At 40.1% G+C, this 27,487-nt stretch overlaps 1 protein-coding gene across 1 annotated transcript; it reads right to left on the bottom strand.

Moving 5' to 3' along the window:
- Positions 1–768: 768 nt before the first annotated feature.
- Positions 769–20,927, bottom strand: tgm1l1 (transglutaminase 1 like 1). Its single transcript, XM_051400102.1, has 14 exons — positions 20,691–20,927; positions 16,532–16,824; positions 16,222–16,413; positions 13,770–14,021; positions 10,658–10,776; positions 9,663–9,770; positions 9,078–9,255; positions 8,355–8,493; positions 7,212–7,404; positions 6,890–7,043; positions 6,311–6,595; positions 2,398–2,558; positions 2,132–2,268; positions 769–2,046 (listed from the first exon to the last, which is right to left on the bottom strand). The coding sequence occupies exons 2-14, from the start codon at positions 16,821–16,823 to the stop codon at positions 1,902–1,904; spliced, it is 2,355 nt and encodes a 784-aa protein (XP_051256062.1). The 5' UTR covers position 16,824; positions 20,691–20,927; the 3' UTR covers positions 769–1,901.
- Positions 20,928–27,487: the final 6,560 nt, after the last annotated feature.

Below are 27,487 nucleotides of genomic sequence, written 5' to 3' on the forward strand. Positions count from 1 at the left end.
AGCCACATATTCATTTTATAAGATGGTCACATGTCAGATAAATGTTGTGGAGTAAAGATCTTTTACTTAAGTAAAATAAGTCATACTAGAAGGTGAAAATACTTCATTACGAGTAAAAATGAATAAAAAAGCGTTAAGTGTTTTTAATAAAATTAAGCAATAAAAGTGTTACATTATCATTATGTGATTAGTATTACTGATGTGTTAATGTTTCATTGTTTTCCAAAGTTATACATTTTGTATGTAAAGTTTTAATGTGAAAAGTAGCTGGTAAATATGTCAAATAAATGCAGTGGAATAAAAAGTCAATATTTCCCTGTACAAAATGATATTACAATATTCACGCACATTAAACACAGGAAAGCAAAAGAGATGAATCACAATATGGTGAAGATAAGCCAAGCCCTATCTAACCTAATACTGTTGACCATAGAATGTCACAGAAGTAAAAACCTTTGAGATAAAATAGCAGTCACAGTACCTGTGGATATGTCAGTTATATCTTAAATCATAATATGTAGCAAAGGTGTATCACCTACCTGAAGTTACTCATTTGCAATGAGTCACTATAGAGTATGTCATCCTTTATGCAGAACACGTTTTTTTCCCCAGGTAAATAATGCTTAGATTGCAGAAATGGAAAAATACAGGTAGCCACTTGCTTCTTTTCTGATCTCTGGCTAATGTCATAATTTCACCCTCTCTCCCCTTTATCCAGTACAGACCTGTCTAATGTTGTATGGAAGTAGTATAAAACAACTCTGGTCATCACGTCATCAACGTACAAGTTTTATTACCAACGCAACACATAGAATACAAACAAACACAGGTAGATAAGGCAGATAAATACTGTAATGTTATTAAAATAGTTTTTTCACATTGTAGTTTGAGTGCTGAAGTTGAACAGATTAGAACCAGGTAGAAGCACAGGTGAATTATGGACGATGTGGTCTCCATCCTGATATGGTTTGCTAGAATTCACAGCAGTGATAAGTCCAATTTTGTAGGTAAGTTGCAATATATATATAATTTTAATTAAGTGTTGTTATAAACACACGATAGAAAAAACACACAGAACAACATCTGGTTCAATTAGGGAACATTTTGGTTTGCATTCTGCTAATGGAGACATTTCAGTTTTATGATTGGTAACGTGGGTTTTCAAAGTAAAGGAGGCGCTGTAAATTTGCATTTCATGTGATGATTCAACAACCTTTTATGTCCTTGTAGATTTACATTTTTGGAATCTACATTGTTAATTTGTGGGGGGAAATTATAATTTTATCTTTCAACAATAACTGCACATTTAAGTTAAATGTAACATTTGGGAATTATAATACAGTAATATGCCTCTTGCAAAATGTCAATCACCGTTCCCTTTGAAAACATCTCACAATAGCCTTCCTTCATGTAAGCCACGTGAGGTTCATTTTGTCTGACAATACTTTTCACATCATCTTATGACAGGCTACATGAGTAATACACATACAGTATTTACAGTATCACCAAATGTTCAGGACCCGGCTTTCTTCACATGACTTGTTCAGTGTCTTAAAATGCACAAATGTTTTTTGACAGTTTTATAACCTCAATATATGAATGCTTGTTAATTAAAGCACTTCTTTCTCTGTGCATGCATTTAAACCCTGCAGCATACTTCGCCACAGCTTTGGCAATTAAGAGCAAGGCAGAAGTGTTATAATTTCAAGTTAAAAAATATAATACTGATAATGCTACAGTTGTTAATTGTCTATTTATAGTTTTAAAAATATCTGTAGTACAAAATAAACAAGACGAGTTTAAGATACAGGAACACCTTTCATATAATTAGAGGCTCTCAGTTTATGTTTTATGAGGAAAAGGTGAGAAGCAGGACAGGAAGGGATGTCGCTAGCACCCTCTCATTGCTCAAGAACGACGATATCGGCCACTCCGTGCACTTGCGTTAGCTGTCTGCAGTCGAGGGACGCCACCAGCTTCCTGGGTCCGGGCTGGGTGGGGATGAAATGCTCGGTCAGTGTCACTGTGGAGTGACCGCTGACGTCACTGAGAGGAAGAGAGGAGTGGGATGTTAGACTGGCTGTGACACAGACAGGGAGGCAAAAGAGAGGGAGAGCTCTTGTGTTCTTACCCCACAACCACTTCATGGCCCTTCTGCAGACCCAGGCCTTCCACTCTGAACACCACTCCCTTCAGTAAACGTGGCAGGGGGTTGGTGAAGGTAATCTTGGCCGCCATCTCCTTACCAACCACAGCTTCTCCCAAAGGCTGCCAAAAGGAAATTCATAATGAGTAAGGAGGGCTGAACAAAACCTTTTTAGATGATTTTCCCATGTTCCAGACTGAATAATGTTACTAGAAGTTATCCTGAAAATGAACTGTAAACTAAAAACTTACCTCGATTTTGAGGTCAGGTGTACGGAGCCTGAAGGTGGTCTGGTTGGCTAATACTTGCTGGGTCTCACTGACTCTTCCAGACAGGGTCAGCATCAGAGCTGCCTGATCCACCAACTGGTTTTGGTACTGTTCGTAGGGCAGCACCCACTCAATGGTCTTTTCTGCGTGGAGAAAAACAGAAAAGGGACTCGGCTCAGTGTTTAGAATTTTTACTTTCTTTAGAATAATTAGCTCAATAACAATTGATATTGTGTCTCGCTTGTTGTTAAATCCAAGCTAAAACTAAAGCATTAGTGAGTTTAGATTTATGGGGTGTTACTGTAGGGACTCAAGTTTTAAGTCGCACACACAGAGACTTCAGACTGGATTTGGACTCGTGCTCAAAAGACTTCGGACTCGACTCGGACTCGTGTTTTTGGACTCGTGAACAATCATTATGTTTTCTTTTTTGGCGTATTAATATTGAGGAAACTCTGAAACGTCTGACGGGCTTAATGTGATTCCTTCCTTTTTCATGGTAACCATGGTAACCATATTGACACTAGTACCTCGGATGACGACTATGGATGGCGGCACACCTGCAGCTGCTGCTGTACCATTTGTGACTACATTTGGTTATAAACACTTCAAACAGGACGGCACCAACAAAAGGAGCGCTGAGCTCAGCATCAGCTATGTAACGTTTATTAGCTTGCTACTTTGTATCTGAATATTTGAATAGATGAGTGAATGTTAGTTTGCTTGTCGCACTGTTTGCATTGAGTGGCATTGACATGACGTAAAAAAAAAAAAAAAGAAAAGAAAAAGGTTGGGTAAAGTTAAACATCTACGTTGCCCCCATCAACTGGCTAACGTTAACCGTAGAAAAATACATAGGCCTAGTTATACTGCCGGCTTACAGGCAGGTTACAGGTTCATTCTTGACCATGGAACGTTAATGTTACAGGTTTACCAGGTTACCATTACACTGGGGTTACTCTTTTGTTAGTAAAGAAGTCAAGATAGCCAATAACTCCAGTGATATTCCATTTTGAGTTTTACTTTTATGCAAGGAATCATTTTTGTCATACAAGGTGCCTTTTGGAACAAAACTGGTCATGTTTTAATATCACCAGTTTATAGACTTACAGTATATTTCAGATAATATGGGAGCAACAGTTTTGCTTTTTTTGTGAAATTTTTTTAATTGCAAATAACACATTTTGCATGTGTTTTGCTTACAAGTTGTTTGCATTTAGCTAAAGTTTGATGTTTTGCACTAATTAGAATGATGTTAATTACAATTTCTTTGACTGGGTGAGGTGTAACATTTTCTAGATTTGTTCTTATTATGGTCCCACTGAGCCTGCACAATAGGGGGCAAGATATACTGTAACTATATGTTCATGTTGGAAGAATACAGTTTCCTTTAAAGGAACGCATTCATTGTGTGTTTTCTTCATATTGCATTGCAATAGCCTGTTTAAAGTGATCATATAACAAACAACTAATCAGTACTGATACTGTATGCAAATAGATAAAGGAGTGATAATAATACAGTAAATGCTTTGAATTTCTTAGATATAGCTGTGCAGTATTCTTAGTAGACCAGATAGCAGCAGATGACAGAAGGCTCATTACAACCAGAAGAGACATATGACTTGTCACTGCACCAAGACATAGTCCCACAACCCTCCATAAAAACTGAAACTTGTTTGTACAGTTTGGTCTATGTACAGACAGGATAAGCTTCATATTTACTGTACAGACATATTATTTCGCCTAACTCTCAAGAGCCCAGATATGTGTGAGATTCTGATTAATCTTCTATCTATAAAGCAAGAAATCTCTGTCTGTCTGTGTGTGTGTGTGTGTGTGTGTGTGTGTGGCTCAAATATCTCTGCAGATCAGGATCAGACTGACCTGAGAGTTTCCACATGGCTGCTGTGTGGTTTGAGAGTGTGCATCGTCGGCTTTGTTTGGACTACAAATATACCGTTAATAAATTGTTTCATAAATTATTTTCCGAATTCCGCTAGCATTACCATAGCCACCATAGCCACCATAGCCACGTGCGCAACCAAAGCCAATCACTGCAGAGCCCGTGTTGAAGGTGTTTCCCAGTTGTCTCCCCCCGTCAATCTAAACCCGCGGACACTTTATAATCATGTGGATGCTGTTATAACGTGTAGTGATTGAGATCCTGACCCACCAAACATCCTGGAAAGTGACGAAGTTACGTTTTTCACTCTAAATTACACAATTATTACATAATAATCACCAGCAGTAAACTGACTCCCTCACTCGCAAGACGGAGAATGTTTGAACACTCCGCAAGTATTTCGCCGGTGACAGACGCTGTTTTTTGGGCAGAAATGTGACGAAGAGTCGGTAGGACAGGCGGAAGGACAGACAGGAAGACAGACGCTTCTCCACGTACAGCTGTGGTATTTTTTTTCCTCATATAAGTTTCCAAAGACAGTTACAGTTACTACGTTACTGTTGTTTGGTCCTGTAACGTTGCTTTGTGGGACATTTCTCTTTATTAAGTTGAGAGACCTGTGCAGTTATCAGACTTTCTGAACGACACGCCCTCGCTCCACGCCGTCGGCTTATCCGTTCACACTGTAGGCGGTTAAAAAATCGGAGCGACATTTCCCCCCTCGCCGCATCTGAGTCTTTCACACAGAGGAGGGTGCGGAGAATTGGTGCTGGATCCCCGAATCTCTCTCTCTCTCTCTCTCTCTCTCTCTCTCTCTCTCTCTCTCTCTGATGTATGCTGGCCTATATTACAGGACTAAATAATATGTCCTAAATGTCCCTGACGTCCCACCTTCAAACACAACCTCATTTGGCCATCAATGAAAAAGCTACTTAACCTCACACTTTTCTATAGCAATACATATTTCCTACGGGCACTGCACTAGTTAAGAATTTAAAAAAATATTTTATCCATTGCGTACACCATAACATAGTTTAGCACTTTGACCTGTACTAATGCCACCATGCAAAAAAAAAACTGGACTGTAACTCCTATTTATAGCCTGGACCTCTGTCAAACCTCACTTTCAGTGGCGTTGAGTTTCACAGTTGCTTATTAGCAAAGCTCCCCTGGCTGTTCCACTTCATTTCATTGCCTCAAAGCAAAACTACTGTATTCACTCATGAAACAAGAAGATGAGAACAAGTTCTTCCCCTTACAAATGAAGTCATAAGCAATAAAATACAACCTCGATCAATTCAATATTCTCAGGGGTTTTGCTTTTGCAGCCTTTTTTTTTCTTGTATGACCAGTAGCTTATGGTGACTGATGTTATTACAAACTTTAGATACACTATCAGTGTGTATCTAAAGCTAACACAGAGTTCACTGGCTAGCATTTACCATTATCCTGTGATTGTCACTTGTGTGACGCTGAATGAGATACATAAGCTTTTTAAATCTAAATTAACTGGGTTTTGTCCCTTTGGGGTCAGGGGAAAAACCCCCAACCTATAACCCTTTTTTAAGTTAAAAAAAAAAAATTAAAATTTATCCCTTTCCTTTAATTTTTGTCTCCCCCCCCCCCCAAAAAAAAAAAAAATAAATTAAAGTAGAAAATGCTCCACCACTGATGATCACCAGCTAATTGTTAACATAATGCTGTTTGATTCATCCCAGGTAGTGGGTTTTTAGAACTACTTGCTGTGGCTGGAAATAATGCTGACAAGAGCAGAGAGAATGAATCAAAATAGTATAGGTGTGGGCCTTCAGACCAAAACCAGAATATGCCATTTCTAGAGTTAACTCTCTGTAAAGCTGAGGGGAACTGTAAAGTCAGGTGATTATCTCTGTGATTTTCCCACTATGAGCTGTCTCTTTTAGCTGTGGGTTGCCCTTTAATCCATTGTTAGTATAAAAATAGTTGTTATATCGGCTTTAAAGCTCAGCCAACCTTCATTGGGCAGAAGCTCCACAGGCATCTGGTCCTTCTTGATGGTGCCCTTCAGCACACCAGTGTAGTACATGACGGCCACCTGGCTGTGCAGAGTTGTCCGACGAGGCTGCGAGCTCAGGTTCTTCACCAGGATGCTCAGCTTGGCGTCAGCACCCATCCTGGGCCCCTCACCCTCCATCTTCACCTCCACGGACACATCCTCTGCCATGGGTGAAGAGTAGGTATCTGGCTTGCTGCCATAGCGACTGGCAGTCTCCACAGCGATGCGTTCCTCTTCCGAACCTAGTAAAGAGGGAGGAGAAGGTGAGGGCACCTCATCCTGTCTGATGTTTCAGGATTTCTTGACAGATACAAGAGATATGGCACACAGTCCTCCAAACAAAGCCAACAGAGACACGTATTTTAAGAGCAGGTGAACAGTCGAGGGGTCAGACAATGGAATCTATGTACAGCTAAATGATCTATGCAACAAGAAAACCTTAAATCGTCACATTTTAAGAGTTCCAGGAAGTGTCTGATTCTGAAACATCAATGCATAGAAATGCAATTAGCAGAGTACAATATGCTTGCCAATACCTTCTTGTTGTTTGTACAGGTGTGTGATGTCTGCCCGCTCATCAGAGCTAACTGCTTTAGTGCTGATGCAGTGGCCAACAGCTTTCTTCTCACTGTGGAACTGGCTGAACGTACCATCCAGGTTCCTCTGCCAGTAGATCTTATCACTGTTGACCTGAGAGAAAAGAACCAACAAATATGATGAGCTCAGTCATCAGAGAAGGTTAGGCGTTTACCTTTCATACTGATGATGAAATAGAACCAATGAATGCGTCACTCTTATCTATTACCCATTCATATTTCTTTGTACAAGTGTGGGTTTGGTTTTTAATCTAGCACTCACCTCAGCGAAGACAAATGGTGTGTCATGTTTGAGGTAGACTTGGCCAGAGCGGATGGCGTTGACAGAGGCGGGGCCGCAGCGGAAGGTGCCCTGGCTTGTTTCCTGGGGAGTAGCATCAACAGCCTGCCAGCCTCCATGACCAGGGGGCAGGTCTGGTCTTGCCATCCAGCAGTCATTCCAAACGTGGAAGTTCCTAGATGGGATTAAAATGTATTAATTTGAGGTCAAATTGAAAGGAATAGTTTGACATTTCTGGAAATACAGTCCTATGCCAGGAGTAGTTTAGTTTATCATAAAGACTGGAAAAAAGCTAGCTTGCCTCTTCACATGGATGTGTTATTTAGATCTGGATATCAGACCCAATGGTACACTTGGCACATACGGCTAAAAACCTTTATAGCATTTTCATAATAGAAAGACTCATTCGCATTGTTTGCAGTTTTACAGAAGTCTCTTTTATAATGGCAGTCTGTGGGGAAAGTGCTTTTTGGGCCTCAGGGGAATTTTCGCTGCAATACCGTAAGTGGCCACTGGATTAACGAAACTAAACAGATGCTGCTGTCACCTTCCATGGAGTCCACCATGTTTCTACAGTAACCCAGAAAGGATTAACTAAACTCTGGCTGTAGATAGGGGTGTTTGCAATTTTTACACGTTTCGCGGCCACTGTAGTTTCTCCTTGCTTGGTAGGGGAGGTTGAAGCTACAGAGTTGCGATCTGCAACTACACTGCTAGAAGCCACTAAATTCTACACACTGGACTTTTAACTGAAATTATTGATGCAAATGAATCCAGCCACAATTGCTACATATAGCTACATTGCAATAAGTGTCTGGTGTACTTTTCCTTTGTAGTTAGTGTTTAAAGGTTTAAGAATTAGCCAGTAGGAACAAGAAATGGCACAGATAATACTAAGGGCATTTCACAGAACCATCAGATATATATACGTTACGAGCAGATTAGCCTCTGCAGTCTGAGAGGAGTTGCAGATAATTGAAAGAGCATGACGTCTCAGGGGTTTCAAGTTAGAGGGAATTGCTTTCCAAGCAGATCTTAATATACGGTGCATTCCTAAGGTATGGATTTAACAGCAGTCAGTTTTCCGAGCATGATGTCCTACCCATATAAAGATACACATCTTACCAGACAGAGTCACTATTGAGGTAGTCGATCGGCTCCAGCTCCTCATCAAAATAGACATCTGTAGTCAGGGATACATCAGTATCATGAGCAGACTGGAAGTTGGTCACACTGCGGGCAGGTATACCAAGACACCGCAGCACTGTAAACAAAGACAAACAGAGATAGATTCATTAAAACTGAATTCACAAGGTCACTGAGTAATTATTATGCTCCCAGTTGCTAAGACTTGGGCATAATGATTCAGACATTTCTACTAAGATGAAATTTGCATGGTTGCATGGGACTTTATTATCCTGGCTGAATGAAAGCAACACATGTGGCTCTATCGGTGACAAAAGTAGGAGGTATGACAGGAATGCCTATGCAAGGTATTTACAGTAGGGTGTAGTATATGAGCTACGGCTTGCTATCAGGGCAGTGCTATATGTGCCAAGATCAGCTCACTATCATGTGAGGGACGCTGCATGCACACACAATGAATGAAGTGTTCTGTTACAGAGCAGGGAGGGCTGATGAAAAGGGCCTGATAGACAGGAAGCCATGATCAAAATCATTTGCGACTGTTAATCAAATTGACGTGAATTCTAGCAAATGCTAGGTATCCTTTGTTGCATTTGCACATGCACAACAAACACATACAATACAGCTTTCCAGCTTCCACTCATCTCCAACTTTCTCTCACACACATCATCCCATGCTCTGTTGCATTTTTCTTATATCCACCTGTTGTAGTGACCCCAGAGAAGACCCAGCACTGCCCATATGACACAGGCGTTCCGTTGGAGGAGTGGTATTTCCTTAGGATCTCCACACTGCCGCTCCACGCCGCAGGAGAGACTCCATCAGAGTAATCCCCAGACCAGTTCCCTACCAGAACCCCAAAGTCATCCTGAGCGTTTATCTGAAAAGATGGCGACACTGTCAATTACAACTGGTCTCACTGACAAATGAAAATGATCATTCATCAAGCAGAACCTGAGAGATGATCAGGGCCGTAGCCTCTAACAAAGACACTGAGGTCATGTCAGGTTTGCTGTCAATTTAGGGTACAATTTACCATTAAAAAGACATGGAGGGTATTTGTTAGGCTTTCCTGAATATATAGATATTGTCTACAGTATTTTCTCACCAGAATGTTACTCCTGGATGTGTGGCTTTGAAACAGCATTTCATGTGGGGAAACAAACTTTACAAAAATATAACTGAAAGGCTCACTGACCAAATGAAATAAAAGCATATGAGCAGTATTTTCTAAAATCCTGGCTAACCCCAAGGAGATAGTGGGATGTAATATGAATTTAAACTCACCATGGCAGATATGACTCTAACCACATTGACAGGATCCGCTCGACCAGATGCAGGCATATCGCTCTTCTCCAGGATAAACAGACACGCTTCCAGGATTCCCTCATGAAACTACAACAAAACATTTTTTTTTTTCATATCTTGGGGTTACAGAATACTGTAAAATTTAAAGACACGTCTTACTATTGAAACATTAATAAACAATGGCAATAACTGAGAAATATCTAAACGTATTGTAAATAAACTAAGAGATTTGCAGGTTTAGCCTGTTTGATTTACAGTATTTGTGCTTTATGGCACAAAACAGAAACATGACGCTGCTCTTTCAGCACAAATGGGGCTAAAGTTCACAATGGCAGGTGGTGGAAGGCTACTGAAACGTAACTCAAAGCATGTGTCACGATTATTTATAAAGCCAAAGAAAAAACTTGAAGAAGCTAGGCTTTTCTGTGGGAATGGACTGGTACCTCCAGCCATATGACAGCCAGACAACAAAATGTGTTTCTGGTGATTTCCTATATTTTTCTTATTGTCAACAAATCCCAGGGAAAGACCAAAACCAGCAATGAATTGATTCTACTAACAAGTATTGTGTGTGTAGCTGACACCTGATAAATCGTATACTTCTGTGCCATACAATACGAATTCCATTGTCCAAAAACTATTAAAAACACATAGATGTTGCATTGGCACTGTTGTTTATTTGTGTCACATTCACAGTCCTGCTGCAGGAAATACTCACTAGTGCACCAAATGTGTATTAATCTACGACTGAAAATAGTCCCAACAAATACGCTGTTTAATCCTCTCTGAGTAACATTTAACAACAACAACAGTGCTCAGACATTTCAGAAAACTACTTAGCAGTAAAAAATATATATATTTGTGATCCTGTTTTAAAGATTTAGCGCTTCAGTAGGAAAGGGTGGTGTGCCACACTATTGTACTGATAATTCAGTAACCATTTTCGTGTCACATCTTGTCTCAATAGTCCGTACCTGCCCAAAGTTCCATGTGCGGGCGCCTATTTGCTTCTCTGTGCCATAGTAAATCCTCCCGATGTCGTTCAGAACATACTCCTTCCTCTCGTCTTCATCATCCAGGAACACCGTGTCCTCTGGAAAGATATGACAACTTTATATCTATATACCGTAATCTGTTATAATACTGACAATATAGCATTGAGATTGCAGTTTTTCATCCTACATTGTACCCACTTCTGTTTTCCCTACGTTCAAATACATGCAGTTATCTTCAATGTTGATGCTATTAAACCAACATTGACAGGAAATACATGTTCTGTTGAACTGTAGGATTTATTTTAATGATATACACTCATTAGTCAAACTTGTGGCTTCCTCCTTTTCTGTGAAAGTGAGCCAGAATCGCTGCTTTTTTCAACTCTTAACAAATGACTTAAGAATGTGATTTCTTTTCACAAATTATGTGAAAGAGTCCCCAAGGCCAGGAAATGGTTAAGGAACACAATGAGTCCATAGACCTTGTGGTGGGGCCCACGTTCTTTTATGGGAAACAGTCTGTTTTGAGTGACATCAGCACTACAGACTTGGGCGTGCACCCCCTGACACAAATCTGTGTCTCTGTGTTTTTCCATCTCTTTTATCTCTCGCTGTTACCACCGTGATTACTGGTGGGTGGGGAGAAAAGGAACGTGACAAAAAGAAAGAAAGGGAAAGCAGTAAAAGTATCAGAGTATTCAAGATGGACATGAGAAAAAGCAAGTGGAAGGAAGAGGTTCAACAAAGTCCTGTGGGACGAATGAGAGAAAGAGGGGAAGTTATGCTTGGGAGGGAATGGGTGGAGGGAGAGTGGAGCATAACAGAGTGTCTTGTGATTTTACAGGAGAAAGTAGAGGGAGGTGAGGCTGACAGAATCTGTCAGCTGTGATAATTGTGGTTTTCACTTCTTACAGAATATTTCTGCAATTTAGGGAGAAGCAGACACACACTGGAAGATATGAAGGAGGAGGAGGCCAGAAAACAGAGCAATGGGGAGATGGAGTGAGGATCAGGTCAACAGATAGCAAGAAGGGAGCAAGGCTGGGTGGGAGAGGCATATAAAGGCAGGAAATGCACATGGAGGCAGTAAAAGCGAGGGAGAGGACAGGTTGTCACCAGCTGCAGGATTACTCTGAGCTCGCCCCATGGCGTTTTTATACAGTAATTGTAGGATTTTGACTTTTATGAGCGTGAGGGAGAGATTGGTCTCGGGAAGAAGAGATTGAAAGAGGGAAGAGGAGATTGGGCTTGCTGCCAAAAGCAGCAACCCCATAATGAAAGACAGAATTTCTTTTTATCAAATCCAGGTCCACAGTTTTTTATTTTGCTGTGTTGCAAATACACGTCTTTCTGTCAAATATCCTGTGCAGATAGTTTGCAATGCTCAGCAAACTGACAGAAACTCAGCAGAATAAACAATGGACCTCATTTCCTAATGTTTTATCAACTGAATAAGAGAATAATAAGTATGCCCAATAAAATAAAAACAAACAAGACTGACCTTTTTTTTCTTTAAATGCAGACATTTTGGAAATAAGAAAATACTGATTGAAGTACAAACTGACTGTACAAACATACAGCCCAAACCTTTACTGTGCTTGTTCAGTTTCATGGCTCTCAACAGCTTCATTTCAAGAGTTATCATACACAGTTATGGGAATATACAGTAGTGAGGACATCATCATCGTTTTCATCCGCTTCATTGTACTCTTACTGTACAATATTAAAATTGTACTCTATACTCTTTGCTGAATTTTCATGGTAAAATATCCTTGTAACTCGCAGTTGCTTGGTCATCTGGGAAATTACTCCTTCTTAAGATGGCCCAGAACTAGACCAGAGGTTGTCTGAGTGGGAGGCGGGCCTCCCCAGGGGGGGGTGAAAAAATATTACGAGATCACACAAATTAACCTAAATGTGTGTGACGAGATAGTTCAGAGATACATTTCACTGTTTCTGTCACTTTCCCAGAGTCAGAAACTAATAACTGCCATAAGACAGGCCATTATTATGTATTTGGTGTAGACTGAAGTTATGTCAAACAGCAATATAAGGGTGTTTTGGCTCATTTGTTGAGGGTCTATGGGATCATATAACATAATCATGATCCCATAGCAATCAGGAGTTGAGCAAAACCAAGCAGGCCTGGAGGAGGGGTGTGGGACATGGTGGGTGGTGTCAATGAAAGGGTCACCAGAACCTCCACTAAATAAATGTTAATGTCGCTCTGCATGTGTAAGTAGGCAACCATCTGCTAACACATTAGCCATATTAACTTTAAAGCTGATACTATGTCAGTTGTGTTTACAGCTTGTTTCCACCAGCGTTGTTAGTGTAGGGTTAACTAACCAAGAGGAAAAAAGTATGCTTGATTAAAAAAACAAGACAGACCTCTTTTATTTATCTATGAATATTTTGAAAGTAACTAGCGATAAACCCCACAAAGTGATTTATGCATAAGCAAAGGTTAAAAATCACATCTGTATGCATAGACATTACAAATGAGGCCACTGGAGGTCTATTTGATCTTACACACAAACTGTTTGGGTCACAAATATAGTTCAGCGTGTTGCATAAGTGGCATACATAAGTGTGCCAGCAGTCTTGAATCATACCCAGTATAGTTACTCCCATAACTCCCATAGTTTCACACAGGGTCACGTTGTAGCTATTTGATGGACAGCAACACACTCATGGATTGGGCTGGACTTTCTCACCCATGTGTAACATTATATCAGGATTCCTCTCAGAGATTAAATGGCTTTGTACCAGTATTTGCTATCAGAATGATGATGCTATTTGTAATACAGCAGCTATGTTCTGGGAACACTTCTCCCTGGCAATTTGGCTGTATCTGACAGTTCTGCAAGAAAAATACAGACTTTTTGAAGATATTCTGCCTCAAATTTAACAGCAAGCCAGATAGTATGTAATTCATTCCAGACATGTTATGCAACGCTGTCTGTCTATTTTTCCTTCATTTTTCTCTTCTTATCACCTAAGACTCGTCTTCTCCCCTTCCTCTGTTCCACATTCCTGTCCTCGATCTATGTAAACGCTCTGCCACGTTCACACCCACTGCCAATCTTACCTTCACACCAAGGGTTGAAGAGCATGACAATGTTCTTGCTGGAGCTGTGAGTAGTCGCTGCCTCGCCCTTTGAGGAGTTACATGCCACCGTGAGCCCATACAGGCCACACACAGCACTGGCTGGTGAGTTGACGGACAGCTTGATCTTGTTGCCATTCTGCTCTACAATCTTGGCTTCCCAGCGCTCATCCTCCAGGTGATCCACCAGTGGAATGATGACATGGGTGCCTTTGGACACCATGGGCAGGGGACCTACAGCACACAGGTTATATTTGAGTCATGTTGTACCAGAATGCTCCAATAAAGAAGAAATAGAAAGGAAAAGCTGTAATAGAATTTTCATCAACAAAAGCCTGATGTACAATGCATTTCATGTTGTGCTTTTAGAATATACTACATAATATGATCTCTGAATTTATGTGCAAATGTCTACCAATTAAAAGAGTACAAGAACAAGATGAAAAACACTCATTAGTGAAACTCAAAGGAAGTGAATATATGTGTGTATATGCACATAAACTACACTTTGTGTAAACATATACATAACAAATAAAGTTATATACCTGCACAAGCGCCCGTTGAGAACATTGAAGTTGAGAACGGAGTAAACTCGATTATCACATCACAGTAATTGTTAGTGTGTTCCCACAATTGATGACACAGCCATAGCAAACTATAAACCACATATGCATCACTGCCCTTCCCCGGCTGTGCATGGTTTGTCTGAGTAAACAAAATTTTGGGGCTGCAAAACCTCCCACACTGCACATACACACACATCCCTGCAGAAAGCCAAGCACATTCAACTTGGATGTTCCCTTTAACTTAACTAAAGGCTAACAAACTACGAAAAACTAAAAACAACTTTTTACAAACTTTATTTTTAACCTATTAGCTGGATTAAGACTTATTGGATGCTTTCTTCTAAACTATTTGCTCTGTGGCACGCTGCTAGGCTTTAGCTGCCATTTACTGAAGCGAATATGGACATTATCAAACAACCATTGTTCTCCACCTGACTGCAGCTACTTCCTCTCTCACGTCTGAGTACTCGTTCAAAAGGAAATCAATGTAAAACACAGTTTTTTCTGCTTGAACACACACACAAAATTGACTTGGAATCTTCATTCGGCTTCCTAGTTGAACAAAATAACAGCTTGGGCAGCTACAATGACACAAAGCAGTGATTTTAGTGCAACACTTCAAACCTTTTCACAGCAAATGATATTGTGAAAGCGAAGCTAATGAGAGAGCCTGTCCAATGTGGGTGGCTCAGCTAGTTGTCTGTGTCAATTCTTTTTCTCTTCCCATGTAACTATCTTAACAGCAGGTGACAGCAAATGACTTCTCTGCAGTGATGTAATGGCCATTTATTCCTAAGTGAGTAGTGGATTGTTGTAGTATGAGGCCTGTAAATACCAGAGCGAGGTGTCCGGTGTCCTGAGGTCTGGAAACTGTTTGGGATGGTGAATGGAATCCAGAACTTGTGGCGTAGCTATGGTTGAACTGCTGCTCGATTTAAATGTGCTAGCTATGCGTGGCATGTTTGACCACATTTCCCATGCTTGTTCTGATTTAGGTGTTCCTCTGCGTTTCACACGGGCTTGCAGCAAATACTGGTTAAAAGTGCACTACACATTAAGATCACAGATATTCAACCTGTGGAAACAGTTGCGTCAGGTCTTCTGTGGCTCTACAGCAGTGGTTCCGAATATTGTTTTGTATGAGGTACCTCCACAACCCTGTCAGAGTAGTCGCACCCCTTCATCGACACCAAATGTGTTCTATTGCAACCATTCACCCGATACATTCAACTAATTTAACTATTTACCTGTTACTTTTACCATGGTTTATACCTGTGTGCTCACTTGCCGACTCAATATGTGGATATATTTCTAATCAAAACATCCAGTTTTTTTTTCAAACTAGCTGAGGTACTCTACAGTCTTTCTCTGTACCCCTGGCGACTGCTGAAGTACACCCTGGGCACCAAGTACCCTGGCTGGGAATCACTGATCTAGATGAGCTTTCACAATTCTGAAATAATAATATCTGCATTGGGCTTGGGCCTTCAAATTTCTGACAGAAAGTTGGCACTTTCGAGGCAGAGACAGTCTTAACTATAGCTTTATTGTTTTGCTTTTCTTATTATCTTTGTTTTCATGCCACTGCAGTCCAAAGGTTTAACCCTCAGTAGGGCACCGCACCGGTTTTCTTAGGTCTGCAGGTGCAGGATGTGTCTTTGGGCAATCTGAGTTCATTTTTGTGCATTAGGCAATTTGATGCAACCCAGTATGATATGCTAAGATATGCACCCCCCGGCTGCTACTCACCTAAATGGTGTACCTAACACTTCAGCTGCTAAAGATCATACTAGATATTTCTTTATCATCATAGATTTTGTTGGCAGGTATGATGACACACAGGCAGACACTGTCCATCTGTTCCGTACCTGTTTTCAGGTCCAGATGCAGCTTATCAGTGTCAGCGTTGAAGGGCCTGTTGAGCTCCAGCTCTATCTGGAAGGTCTGTCCTCTGCGGATGATCAGCTCCTCCCCGTGATACAATTCGGTGTGGTGTTCCTGTCTGTTCTGACCTGTCTTGGAGCTCAGCAGGTCCACAGAACGCACCGACAACTTTATTTCTGAGAGAGTGAGGTTTAACACAATTTAAGTATATGTCTCTATATCACTGCTGCTATGGATATTTTATATATTCTGTAGAGAGAGTTGAACTAAACCTAACAAAGTCTGTGACATTACCTTCCATTTCCTTTGCTTCTCCATTCTCAGGCTTGGGCTTGGCGGGCTCCGGTGCAGGGACTGGAGCCGGTGGTTTGACCAATTCCACCTTGTCTGTAACATCATAGGAGGTGCTGTTCTGGCGCTTACAGCAGCACGGACACATCTTCCTGAACCAGCGGCGACAGCCTCCCTCCTCCTGTTTCTTATCGCCCTCTTTCTGAATGGTCAGCTCCACCCTGGTGGGTGGGGCTCCTCCAGGGAAACGCCCCACCTCTGATGTTCCTCTTACTGTCAACCGCTCACCTGGCATTCTAGGAAACATTAGAAAATTACTATTTCACTTTCAGGAATAAAATTGTAGATACAAATCTTAATTTTTATTCATTTGTAAAGTCATTATTTGGTTATGTTACACAAAAAAACACTAATCCCAAAATTAAGATGCAGGTTAAATGTTCTTTATAACGTGTTATATGATGATCCCGATGAAGGCCACAAGCCAGAACATGTTGGTTTGACAATAAATTGTTCTTTATACAAGTGTTGCTGGAATTTGGAGCTCTTGTCTAATCAGCTTTTATTTCTTGCTACTGTTTGCTACTGTATGCTATCCTAAGCCATTAAGTACACTACACTTTTATCTCTTTCACCCACTACACTGAAATATTTCCCTCTGAACAATCCCCAGACCTTGATGTAAACAGTTTTTATTGGAACTGCTCTCTACAAAAGAAAGTCCTCATATGAAAACTGGTGACTGGATTATGGTTTATCTACAGTTATGGATACATTGTTTCTGTAGAACTTCTAATTGACTTTTTTAAGGTTGTGAGCACCACAAACCAAAATCCTTTCATTTCTATTGTTTTGGGGTGAGGGCAGAAAAGAGGGACAAATGAAACCAAACCTTTCAGCGACACCTAGAAAGGAGATGCATATGATATACCAAATGGCATCTGACAGTGTGCTGCAGTACATTTCATTCCACTGAGACTTTGTATTCATAACAACTTGATTAACAAACATTCTTCTTTCATTCTTCTCCCTTTTCAGCCATCTGTCCATTATGCAACAGCCAATGCACTCTCCTCGGCCACCAGGCTTTCCCAAAGCATTCTGGGGTATTTAGCCTTTCGTCCTTGTCTGCCGCACTCCCTGAGCAATCTCCTACAAGCAGCTGGATTCCATCTGCCTCACCCCAGCTGTTGCGAAATAATGCAGTTTGTGTGTATGTGTCTGTGCGTTCCCATACACTGAGGGTGTAGGTGTCCAGTACTGTAGATCATATAAACATTTATCACACTGTCAGATCCCCACCCTCATACAGTGCACTAATAATCACAACGGAATTAGATCATTTGTCACACTGAAGATAAGCCTGTCTTTCCTTCCCATCTTAAATCCTAAAATCAGGGTCAAATGTCATACACAGAATGTCAACATTAGGAAAGTTGAAACAAAAAGGACTTTCCCTCTCCTCCCCTTCTTTCCCTCCATTTTCTCACCATCTGCAACGTCTCCATCCTAACGTCATATTATGTGGTTATTTTAGAGTTTTGTTAGCTCTTGTAAAATGCCAATAAACTGTAATGAGCTGAAGTAATGCACATATTCAAGAGAACTGTGGTGTTGTGTAAACCTATATAGGAGATGTTTGGTTTATAGGCTGACATTCTCATTCTTCATGCTCTAACGTGATACCTATACAAGTTTACGATGATAATGGCGGCAGATTTACCACTCAAAATCCACAGTCAATAGTTTATAAATGTATGTATACAAATGTTATTTTCTGCTAAAATAACCCTGTTTGTGTGTTGCCATAGAAAAGCCTACCTGGATAAACAGAAATTAGAATTAGAGGATGATTAACCAATGAGTTTGGCACATGTATAACTATCTTGGGTAACAAGGTTTGAGTTGCTGGAGTGTGAACTCATAGGATGTTCTACGTAAACTGTAGTTAGCTAATATCAAATCAAATGAAGTTTATTTATATAGCACATTTAACACAACCAGAGTTGACCAAAGTGCTACTTGACCTTGGAGGTAAAGCTAGGTTACTACTATAGCTGCCATTGGTAGTTGGTGGTGACAATCACTGTTTGGGCGAGAGGTTCAGAAAATGGTCGGATAGTATCTGTGCACATGTTTTCAGCTGTGTGCATATCAAGGTGTCTCCTTATGTTGTCTTTGTTAAATTTCAGCAGCTAAAATGTAATGATTTATCTAGTGATGTGAGGGGCCATAAGGAAAGTTACTACACTTATTTCAGATAAGCAGCAGTGAGAGCATTGATAAAGGGCTGCTGCTATTCTATTGATTTCCTTGTTGAGTATTTGTATCAGACAGGCTGAGCACTCTGGTTTGGGGGAAAAGGCAGTGGTAGTGAAGGTATGTGGTCCAGTTCAAAGGGCAAACAACAGCTGAGGAAGAGGTGGTAGGGAGGGGCACCTTTCACAGTAGAGAGTGTGCGTGTCTGTGTGTGTGAGCTATCTCCGTGTGTGAATGACATTATTGTTCAGTTCTGATTTTTCAACTCCTTAACTTCCTGAGTTCGTCTGCCGGTCAGATGGTGTTGCCCTTCCTTCAACTGTTGCCAAATCCTCTAAATATTTGGCAAAGACATTCATAATCATTGTGACAGGCACAACAGATCAAGTCAGCTGTGTTTATTGAAACATGATCTCCACCCAAAAGTCACACTATTGCCACACCACCTTTAATTTTAGTAAAAAAAAAAGGAACCAACATGTAGATTGACAAGAAGAGAAAAGCATGCCAGGGTTCACACATTTTGCTTAAAAGGCAATGAATTTATGTCAGTTATGTAGAAGGAAGCTTCCATCTCTCTTTCTACTCACTCACAGACAATGAGTGACTAGATATCTGAGGTGATAAAAAGCAAGATACAATTATAATTGGCTAAAAATTGATTATTTTGAAACGTAACTGTACACAAAAAACTGTACAAAAGTTTTTCAGCCAAGTTTTGTTAGTAATTTGTGTCTTCACAGGCTTTAAAAAGGCCATGTTATCTCACTATTGCACCTTAGGTGGCCTAAAATTGCCCAATTAGAGTCACCCACTCAACCCTCTAAAACCTTGAAAAGCAATTCCACAAGACTAATTTTTTTGGCAGCGCTGCTCTTCTCTCACACTTTAATGCACAAACTTTAATGGCTTTCTAATACAACCATCAGCCGAGCTTGAAAACAAGTGTCACTTCATCTTTCCTTCCCCTTTGCCTATCACTAGCAAACGTATCACTTCTTCCATTATGCTGTACCCTCTCCCTGCATCTCAGCACTTCTCTTCAGTCAGTTTGTGTTGGCATGCCGGCACCCCTGGTACGCCCACTGGCCCCTCAGATAAAGCTCTTCAAATTCAAGTCACTGTTCCTGAACAACAACACCAGATTTAAATGGCTGGGCTTGTTTGTCTGGTGAGATTGGTCCCATTTAAGATGAATTAATTTCTTAAATAAAAAATAGAAAAAAAACATTAAATGTCACAGCAAAGTAAAAGCCTAGAATGCCATCACATACGGAAGAAAAGTAAATTGTATGCACTGCACATCCTTTAAGATCTCTGAAGAAAGAAAAGGGGGGCAGCAGGGCTGCAGCTGGTTGGCCACCAACCAACAAAGCTGAGGGGCAGGGCATGAAAATACCTTAACTAATGGACTGTGTTCTTATTGAACATGGAAAATGCTACAAAAAAAGCCAGTATAACAGCAAACCAGCTTCTTAAAGTTAGGAAGGGGGGCTCCTTATTGTCAACTGCTGGAAGCAATCTGGGGAGCTGATAAGTGGAGTTTTGATCCAACAAAGGTTCAGCAAGTTCAAACCTAAACTCAGGACTGCAAGGCCATGAGATAGATAAAGGCATAAAACACTTTATGTATGGAGTAAATCCAGATGTCACATTGAGATATATTTAGATATAGTCTGTCCTTGAACAAAAGCCACTTTGTTACAATGTATCTTCTTCTTTATGAGATGTGAGCCTCGCTCTCTGCGGAGGATCATTCAATAAACCTTTAACTAAGTGTACCAGAGACTTTCTCTTGTCTATAAGAAGAAACCGTTAGGTCATGTGCGTACCGCTTCCTTACCCTTCACTCAACATCACCCCCATAAGAAAAGAAACAGAGTAGGCGTGATAAAAGTCTTACTTTATTTGTGTGGATTCTCCTCTGGATCAGCGATGAACCCTCTGCTTCGTTCTGAGTAATTATCCCTCAGCGTCAAACTTTTGGAAAGTTTTCTTCTTCGTTCTTCGTTCTTGGATCTGAATACTTATATGCCTGCCCTGGAATGTAGTGCACGGTACTTTAAGCTGACACACACACACACATACACACCCCTCTTCCTCGCAGCTCAGCCCACCCCTGCACCACCCTGTATGGGCTGGAGTTTTCCCACTCCCACCAGGAGGTTGCTTCGAGCGCGATCTGTGCGATCCGAGCGCACGTACGGTACTGCGACTACACGACGAGAAGCACACACACACGCACACACACACACAGAGGGAATAATAAGGAGATAAAGTTTTTTACGCACTACGCAATGTTCAGTGCTACTTTTCCAATACAGGAAGGGAGTGGGAGCAGATATCCGTCAGTGGAGGGAAGGAAAATTCAATCTAATTAAATTAAAAGGGGGGGATTTAAGGTTGAACCTCTTATATAGGAATCGCCCCTTAAATATTCTCACTGTAGAAAACGTTCAACTTCCTCTTCACTTTCAGTTCTCCTCTGTTGGTAAATTTACATAAAACCTCAGAGGATAAACCCAATCTGACCAGATCAGATAAACTCCCATCCTAAATTTAAACCATGTGACCACAAGCCCAAGCAAAAACAAAACGTTCTCTGCAAGCAGACAGTGTGAATGAGTGCATCAGAAACTTTGTGGTTTGGCAGGAGATCATAATGAGGTAATCTCTGATCACTGGTTATGATTACTTAAGAAAACTGATGCCTTGATACTGTCTAAACCTGCCTTCTCCTGCCAGTCAGCATTAAATGGTTACATCATTGCAGTATCAACAGCAATATCTTGGAAATATATCCAATTGCAAATCCTTTTTTGTTTGTATTTCAGTTTTACATTACATTTTACATGAATTTACATAAGATGTAAATACATGTATGTTTGGTTAAAACTTTGTATATAGCTATTGATGTAGTATATAGCTATATAGCTATTGATACATATCAAATTGTGTAAAAATATATAACTAGTGGCATTAGCTAGAGCAGTGGTTTCCAAGGTGGTCGCCAAGGCTTCAAGGGGAGTCCATGGAGCCATGCTGCTAGTGTGGCTACAAGCCCGGTAGTATATAACATGCATATACATACTAAATAGCAATATAATGGTTGGAGTTGACTGTATTTGTACTGTATGTGTTTTGAGTGCCGGGTGGTGGATTATTCAGCCAGTCTGGCAACCTGAGGGAAGAAACTTTGGTTCACTTTGTTGATGGATTTAAACAGTGTGGGTTATGGTTGGGGAATATCCTTTAGACAACATAGGAAAGGTGGTATTAAACAAAATGCAACAGAATAAACAGAGCACCAACAACAAGGACACCACTAATGTACATTTATTAAATATATGCTGAATATAAAAAGGACTTTTAGAAAAAAAATTTAGTCAGATGCAAATGTATGTAACTATTATTACAGTATATTCATTTAAAACTGATGTAATCAGTCATTGTCTAAGAGTAGTTGTGGTGGTAAATGATAATGATCCCCTTTTTCATGTCAGTTAACAGGAAAAGCACAGGTGTAATTAATAATAATAATGATTCCTTTCAGGTGTGCCAGTTCCCGGGGTTTATGTGTTGTGTATGGTGCTCACTATGGCTTACTGGGGCGTTTAAATGGAACATAACACCTTCATGAAATGAAACCCCTTCAATACTGTAACCTTAAGGAATATATTGGTCAATTTGCCACCGCATTATTTGTAAAAATGATTTTTCTATGAGAATTGTAGCTTAGAGCCACACATTACATTTTTGTCATAACTATTTGTGTTTTGAAAAAAAGAAGACCATTTACCGGTCTTATTGCTCATCCTCCTGGTTTGACACTGGTGTGATAAATGACATGGACAACATTCGCAGCTCCTGCAGACCAGTGGCCGTGAGAGGAAACATAAAGGTGACTCTGGTTCGCTGAGTATCTGAGCATAACAGATGGGACTGGGTCCTCGAGCTCACACTGTACGTGGGAAACCACACAGCCAGCGGCCAAAGGAAACTTCCTGACTTTGGGATAGAGATTAGGTGTGGGGAAAAGAAATGTGCCCTTTGTGTTGTATAAAATTTCACTGAGAATAAGTGGAGAATACAATAAAGGGATTAATTGCTGCTGTTCGTTGTATGTGGTCGAAATAGGAGCACCAATCTTTGCCCCTGTGTCAAGGAGTGTCAGTGAGAATATTTCTGGTATGTGTTGTATTGACACGTCTCTGTTAAATAATAACCAAGTTCCTCTGACCTTTACTGTCACTAATAACGATCAAAAAGGCACACAGAGGCACAACACACACAATGAAATGATCTGTTTGGAATGCAATGGATGGAAACAGCACAAACTAAATGTCCATGCAGTGTAAAGGAAAAGTTTGCAAATTTTTTTTATTATTATTAATATGATCAATAATTTAATTATTAATTATTTGCTTTCTTGATGGGAGTTAGATGAGAAAATGCATACAATTTTAATGTCTGTATGTTTAATATGAAGTACCAGCCATTAACCGGTTATCATAGCTTAACATAAAGACTGGTTGCAGGAGGAAACAGTTTGTGTTCCTCAGTCTGAAGATAAACACACATCTCACATCAGCACTTCTTTTTTTTTTTTTACTATTTTCGGGGCTTTTTTGCCCTTATTGACGGGGAAGAGAGAGGGGTATCGCATGCAACAAAGGCGATGTGACATTGTGGTGTAACCATTCAATGCGCTCTGCCTATCAGCACCTTTAAAGCGCACTAATTAACACGTATTTTGTTTGTTTAATTGGTACGAAAACAATGAAAAATAAAAAAACTTGTGGCTATTTCTAGCTGTCTGCAGTCTATAAGGTGAGCTAACAGCCTCCTGGGCTGTAGCTTCATATTTAACAGACAGTCAGGCTAACTCTTAGTGAACAATTGAAATAGCCAAGCTTAACGTAAAGACTGGGAACAAGGGGAAACAACTAGAAATAACCTAAAATAGTCCAGCACATAACCTCCCGTAAAACCAAAATACTTTGTTTTTTTTTTATACAAATTAAACACACGATACAACATGTTAATAAGCCTGACCTAAAGCTAATGCTCTCCTTGCTGTAGCTTTATATGTATTAGACAGACGTGAACGTGGTTCCAATCTTCTTCCTCTAACTCTCAAAACAGCTAATTATTTCCCAATGTGTTTATTTAACACCAGCTTTTCAATTTCTGATCTGATGTAAACTTTTTGTTATTAAGGGCAGTAAATGAAATGTCAAAAGATCAAAGCATTTGCGATAATGTTTCCATGACTGTTATGACCCAACAAAAGATTATATCTTTACAGGCAGCCAAACCAGAGACCGATTAGAGAATGTCATGGATTACTATTCTGAGGAATTCTTTCAGTGTAATTATTTTGCCACTGCTGATGCTCAGATTTGTGTGATTCATAACAAGGTTCAGTCTGTGACATCAAGAGCAACGGTGTGATGAAATGTGTCTGCGTACGCCTATGTGACTCTTAAAGTCTTAATCAATTGCAGTGTTCACTCACAGTTTGCTGCAGGGGCTGATTCATGCGCTGCAGTTGCTCTGGAGATGAACAACAACAGACAAAGCCAACGGGAGCTCTGCTGCTGAACAAATGATTTATCTGTTGCTCTGCCTCTGCTCACTGAACCCCCCCATCCTCACTATTCAAAAAAATCTTGAGCATGTAAGATTGAGTTTCTCCTCTGTGTATGAAAGACAAAGCAATGGGTTTTCTGAACACATTTAGGTAGGATAATATGTTCTTTCCTGAAAAGTATTTACTAAAAGATTTATTCATTTATTATAGGCATTTTTTTTAATACTGTACATTTTATTCCCAGCTTTGTTCTCTCTCCATATTGTCTGTGCAAAGCATTAGAGTTTTCTTATACTGCATTCCAGCGGTGTTTAACCAGACTAAGAGTCTACAATCATGCTTGCAGCTTTATTAGGTTGTATTTAGCCACAGCATTGCATTATGCTAAGACAATCTGGCAGAGACTGAGTGAACAGAGTGGGTTTAAACCAGGTGAGGGAACACAGGTGAAGGTGGTTGCACTGATGAGGTGAGAGTGGCAGGCAGGTGAACAGGAAAAGTACTGGCAGAACTGGCAGTAGGACGGAAAGCCAGGAACGGATCATGACACTTATGTTGTCTAAAGGATATTCCCCAACCATAACCCATACGCTAATGTCAGCAGCCTAACATGCTCATAATGACAATGCTAACATGCTGATGTTACACAACGTTTACGATCTTAATTCAGGATTTTAGCATGCTAACATGTGCTAATTAGCACACATATTTAGTCATAAAACACAGTAATGGACAAAGTAAACTTTGACCAGATTATTGTTGAAAATTTCATCTATAATCACCAAAGTTTTTACAAGTCACCCTGAAGGGAACATGCATATCTGTATCAAATTCAGTGGGAATCCGTTCAATAGTTGTTGAGATACTTCAGTGTGGACCAACAGACCAACTAAAATCCCCTACTCCTATTTATCTCCTTCTTTGTAATCAGTGTAGATCTAATGAATCCCTATAGCCTTAGTGTACATTGGAGAGAGTGTTTAAAAAGTGTTGCATATTCAGTATATAAGATATTCCACTTTCTTCTCCTCTTGCAGCTTGTGGAAAGTATTACATGTCCCCTGTTTCCACTCTGATCAGAAATGATAACATCTCAACTTACCTCACCAATGATTCATTTAACTACACACCCAAGCATTGACTGTAACCAGGGGTATGTCACATCTCATATAATGCTGTCATTATTGTTACAGAGGGGACGTTATTTCGCAAGTCAAAAGCAAATCACAGGTGCAAAATCCTGCACTTAAGATTGTGTGTCTTCAACCTAATTTTAAATAGGTTTTCAGATGTAAATAGCAACAGAGCAGATACATACCATTATTTAGTCGTAAATAAAATGAGAGAAATGTGTTGGTCTGGTGTCTAAAACTCTACATGAAAGAAAATGTAGTCTGTTTTTAGAATTAAACAAAGTGTGTGCCACTGACTTTAACAATAAAGCCATCAGGTTGTGATAACATGAGGGGGAGTACTGCCTTGTAAAATGATTGTACAGGCAAAAATAACAACAGAGCTAAACCAAAGATGAAGAGAAGGAGATGGGGAGCATGTAACTATTCTAACTGAATGAACAGAATCAATAGAGCACTCTAATTGATTTTTGGACCAAATTCTTCTTGCACTTGCTGGCAATTCTATTAACCATGAAATGAAATGTCTTCATTCAGTGAGGGTACCAGCACAGACTCTCATTCTGTTACCTCTCTTTTTTCTGTCACTTAAATTAAATCCTACCACAATTGTATAATCATTCATTAAAAAGTTCATAAAAAACACATGCTGGTGGCATTCGAGTATGCATATAAACTGAAAAATGGCTGTTTATTTCCCAAGGAATATACAGCTGGCACACCAAGGTTTTCTGCTTTGTGCTTGGGGAAGGTCTTTCACCTGAAAGGCCCTGAGAAAGTCACGAATCACTAGTACTATTACTTTCAGTACTTTTTTTGATTGAGTTACATGCCTTGGGCTCAAGTCCACACCTCTGATTGTTAACACATACACTGATTTTCTTTGAAGGAGGTGAGGTGGTTATTGCTTCCTTCCTTCCGAAGGGCAGGGCAGCATGGTTATTTTCCTGAAGTAACCATGCTGCCCTCCGGTGGTTACAACCAAAGCTCAGTGCACTTTATAACAGCACAGCAATGATCAATAGAGGTGATATCACAAAATAATACCAGGGTCAGCATAAGCAAAATCAATACTGATATCACTACTTTGTATTGGTAAAAGCCCTTAAAAAAAAGCCCTATTATCTTAGGCAGAAAAACACGTCATATTTTATATATACCTTAATTACCACCAAATAATTAGCATAAAACAACAAACACATTTATTTGTACTATTTTCTGTTTATTACATAATCACATGCATGTTTAAGCAGTGTGCAGTGTAATTAGAGTTCAGTGTATTTGGTGTAATTCTGCAGACTGTCCACTACAGCAGCAGAGATGTAAATAATTCAGAAGTAATAGGCAACAGTCATTTTTTTCAAGAGGTACATTGCAGATATGTGTGTGTAGGTCATGTTGGGTCTTGGTCAGAATGAGTTCTCTTTTTGATCAGAAGATTGTGTCCAACATACGATTTTCTAAGTCCAAATTAGGTCTAAAGTTATTCTCCTTCAGGTGGAAAAATAACAACCAGGATTCATCAAAGTTGGCAGTAGAATAGAGCTTTATTATCTTGACAGACAAACAAAGCCCGAGCCATCCATGGAAAGACTGAATTCATCCTCACAAAGCTTCTCCTTATATACTTTTGCCCTCTGTCACAAGTCCTGCCCACCTTCTACCTTTTCCGTCCACGACATAATGGTGTAAATTCTACTCTGGAAAGACCCTAAATCTTCACCAGTATGTGGGTCCCAATTATTTTGCCCTTGTTTTGCCCACGCGCCATCCTACTGATTGTCTTATCAGTCCAATTATCCTGCCTTTGTTTTGCCCATGCTCCATCCTACTGGTGTCTTACTCGCCTAATTATCCTGCACCGTCAGGCCTATGTTCTTATCACAGAACCCACAGGCTTCATGGCCTACAGCAGTAGGCCATGACATTTTCTTTTTGCTCTCCTTTCATCAGGATTACACCATTAGAATCTAG

Source organism: Dicentrarchus labrax, unplaced genomic scaffold (genome assembly GCF_905237075.1).
Source record: "Dicentrarchus labrax unplaced genomic scaffold, dlabrax2021, whole genome shotgun sequence".
In the NCBI taxonomy this organism is placed as follows: domain Eukaryota; kingdom Metazoa; phylum Chordata; class Actinopteri; family Moronidae; genus Dicentrarchus; species Dicentrarchus labrax.

Excerpts from the sequence above, each read along its gene's own strand:
- tgm1l1 (XM_051400102.1), bottom strand. The coding sequence starts at position 16,823 with ATGCCAGGTGAGCGGTTGACAGTAAGAGGAACATCAGAGGTGGGGCGT. Across the intron at positions 16,414-16,531 it reads AGAAGCAAAGGAAATGGAAG|AAATAAAGTTGTCGGTGCGT; the intron begins GTAATGTCACAG and ends TCACTCTCTCAG. Across the intron at positions 2,047-2,131 it reads GGCCATGAAGTGGTTGTGGG|TGACGTCAGCGGTCACTCCA; the intron begins GTAAGAACACAA and ends TCTTCCTCTCAG.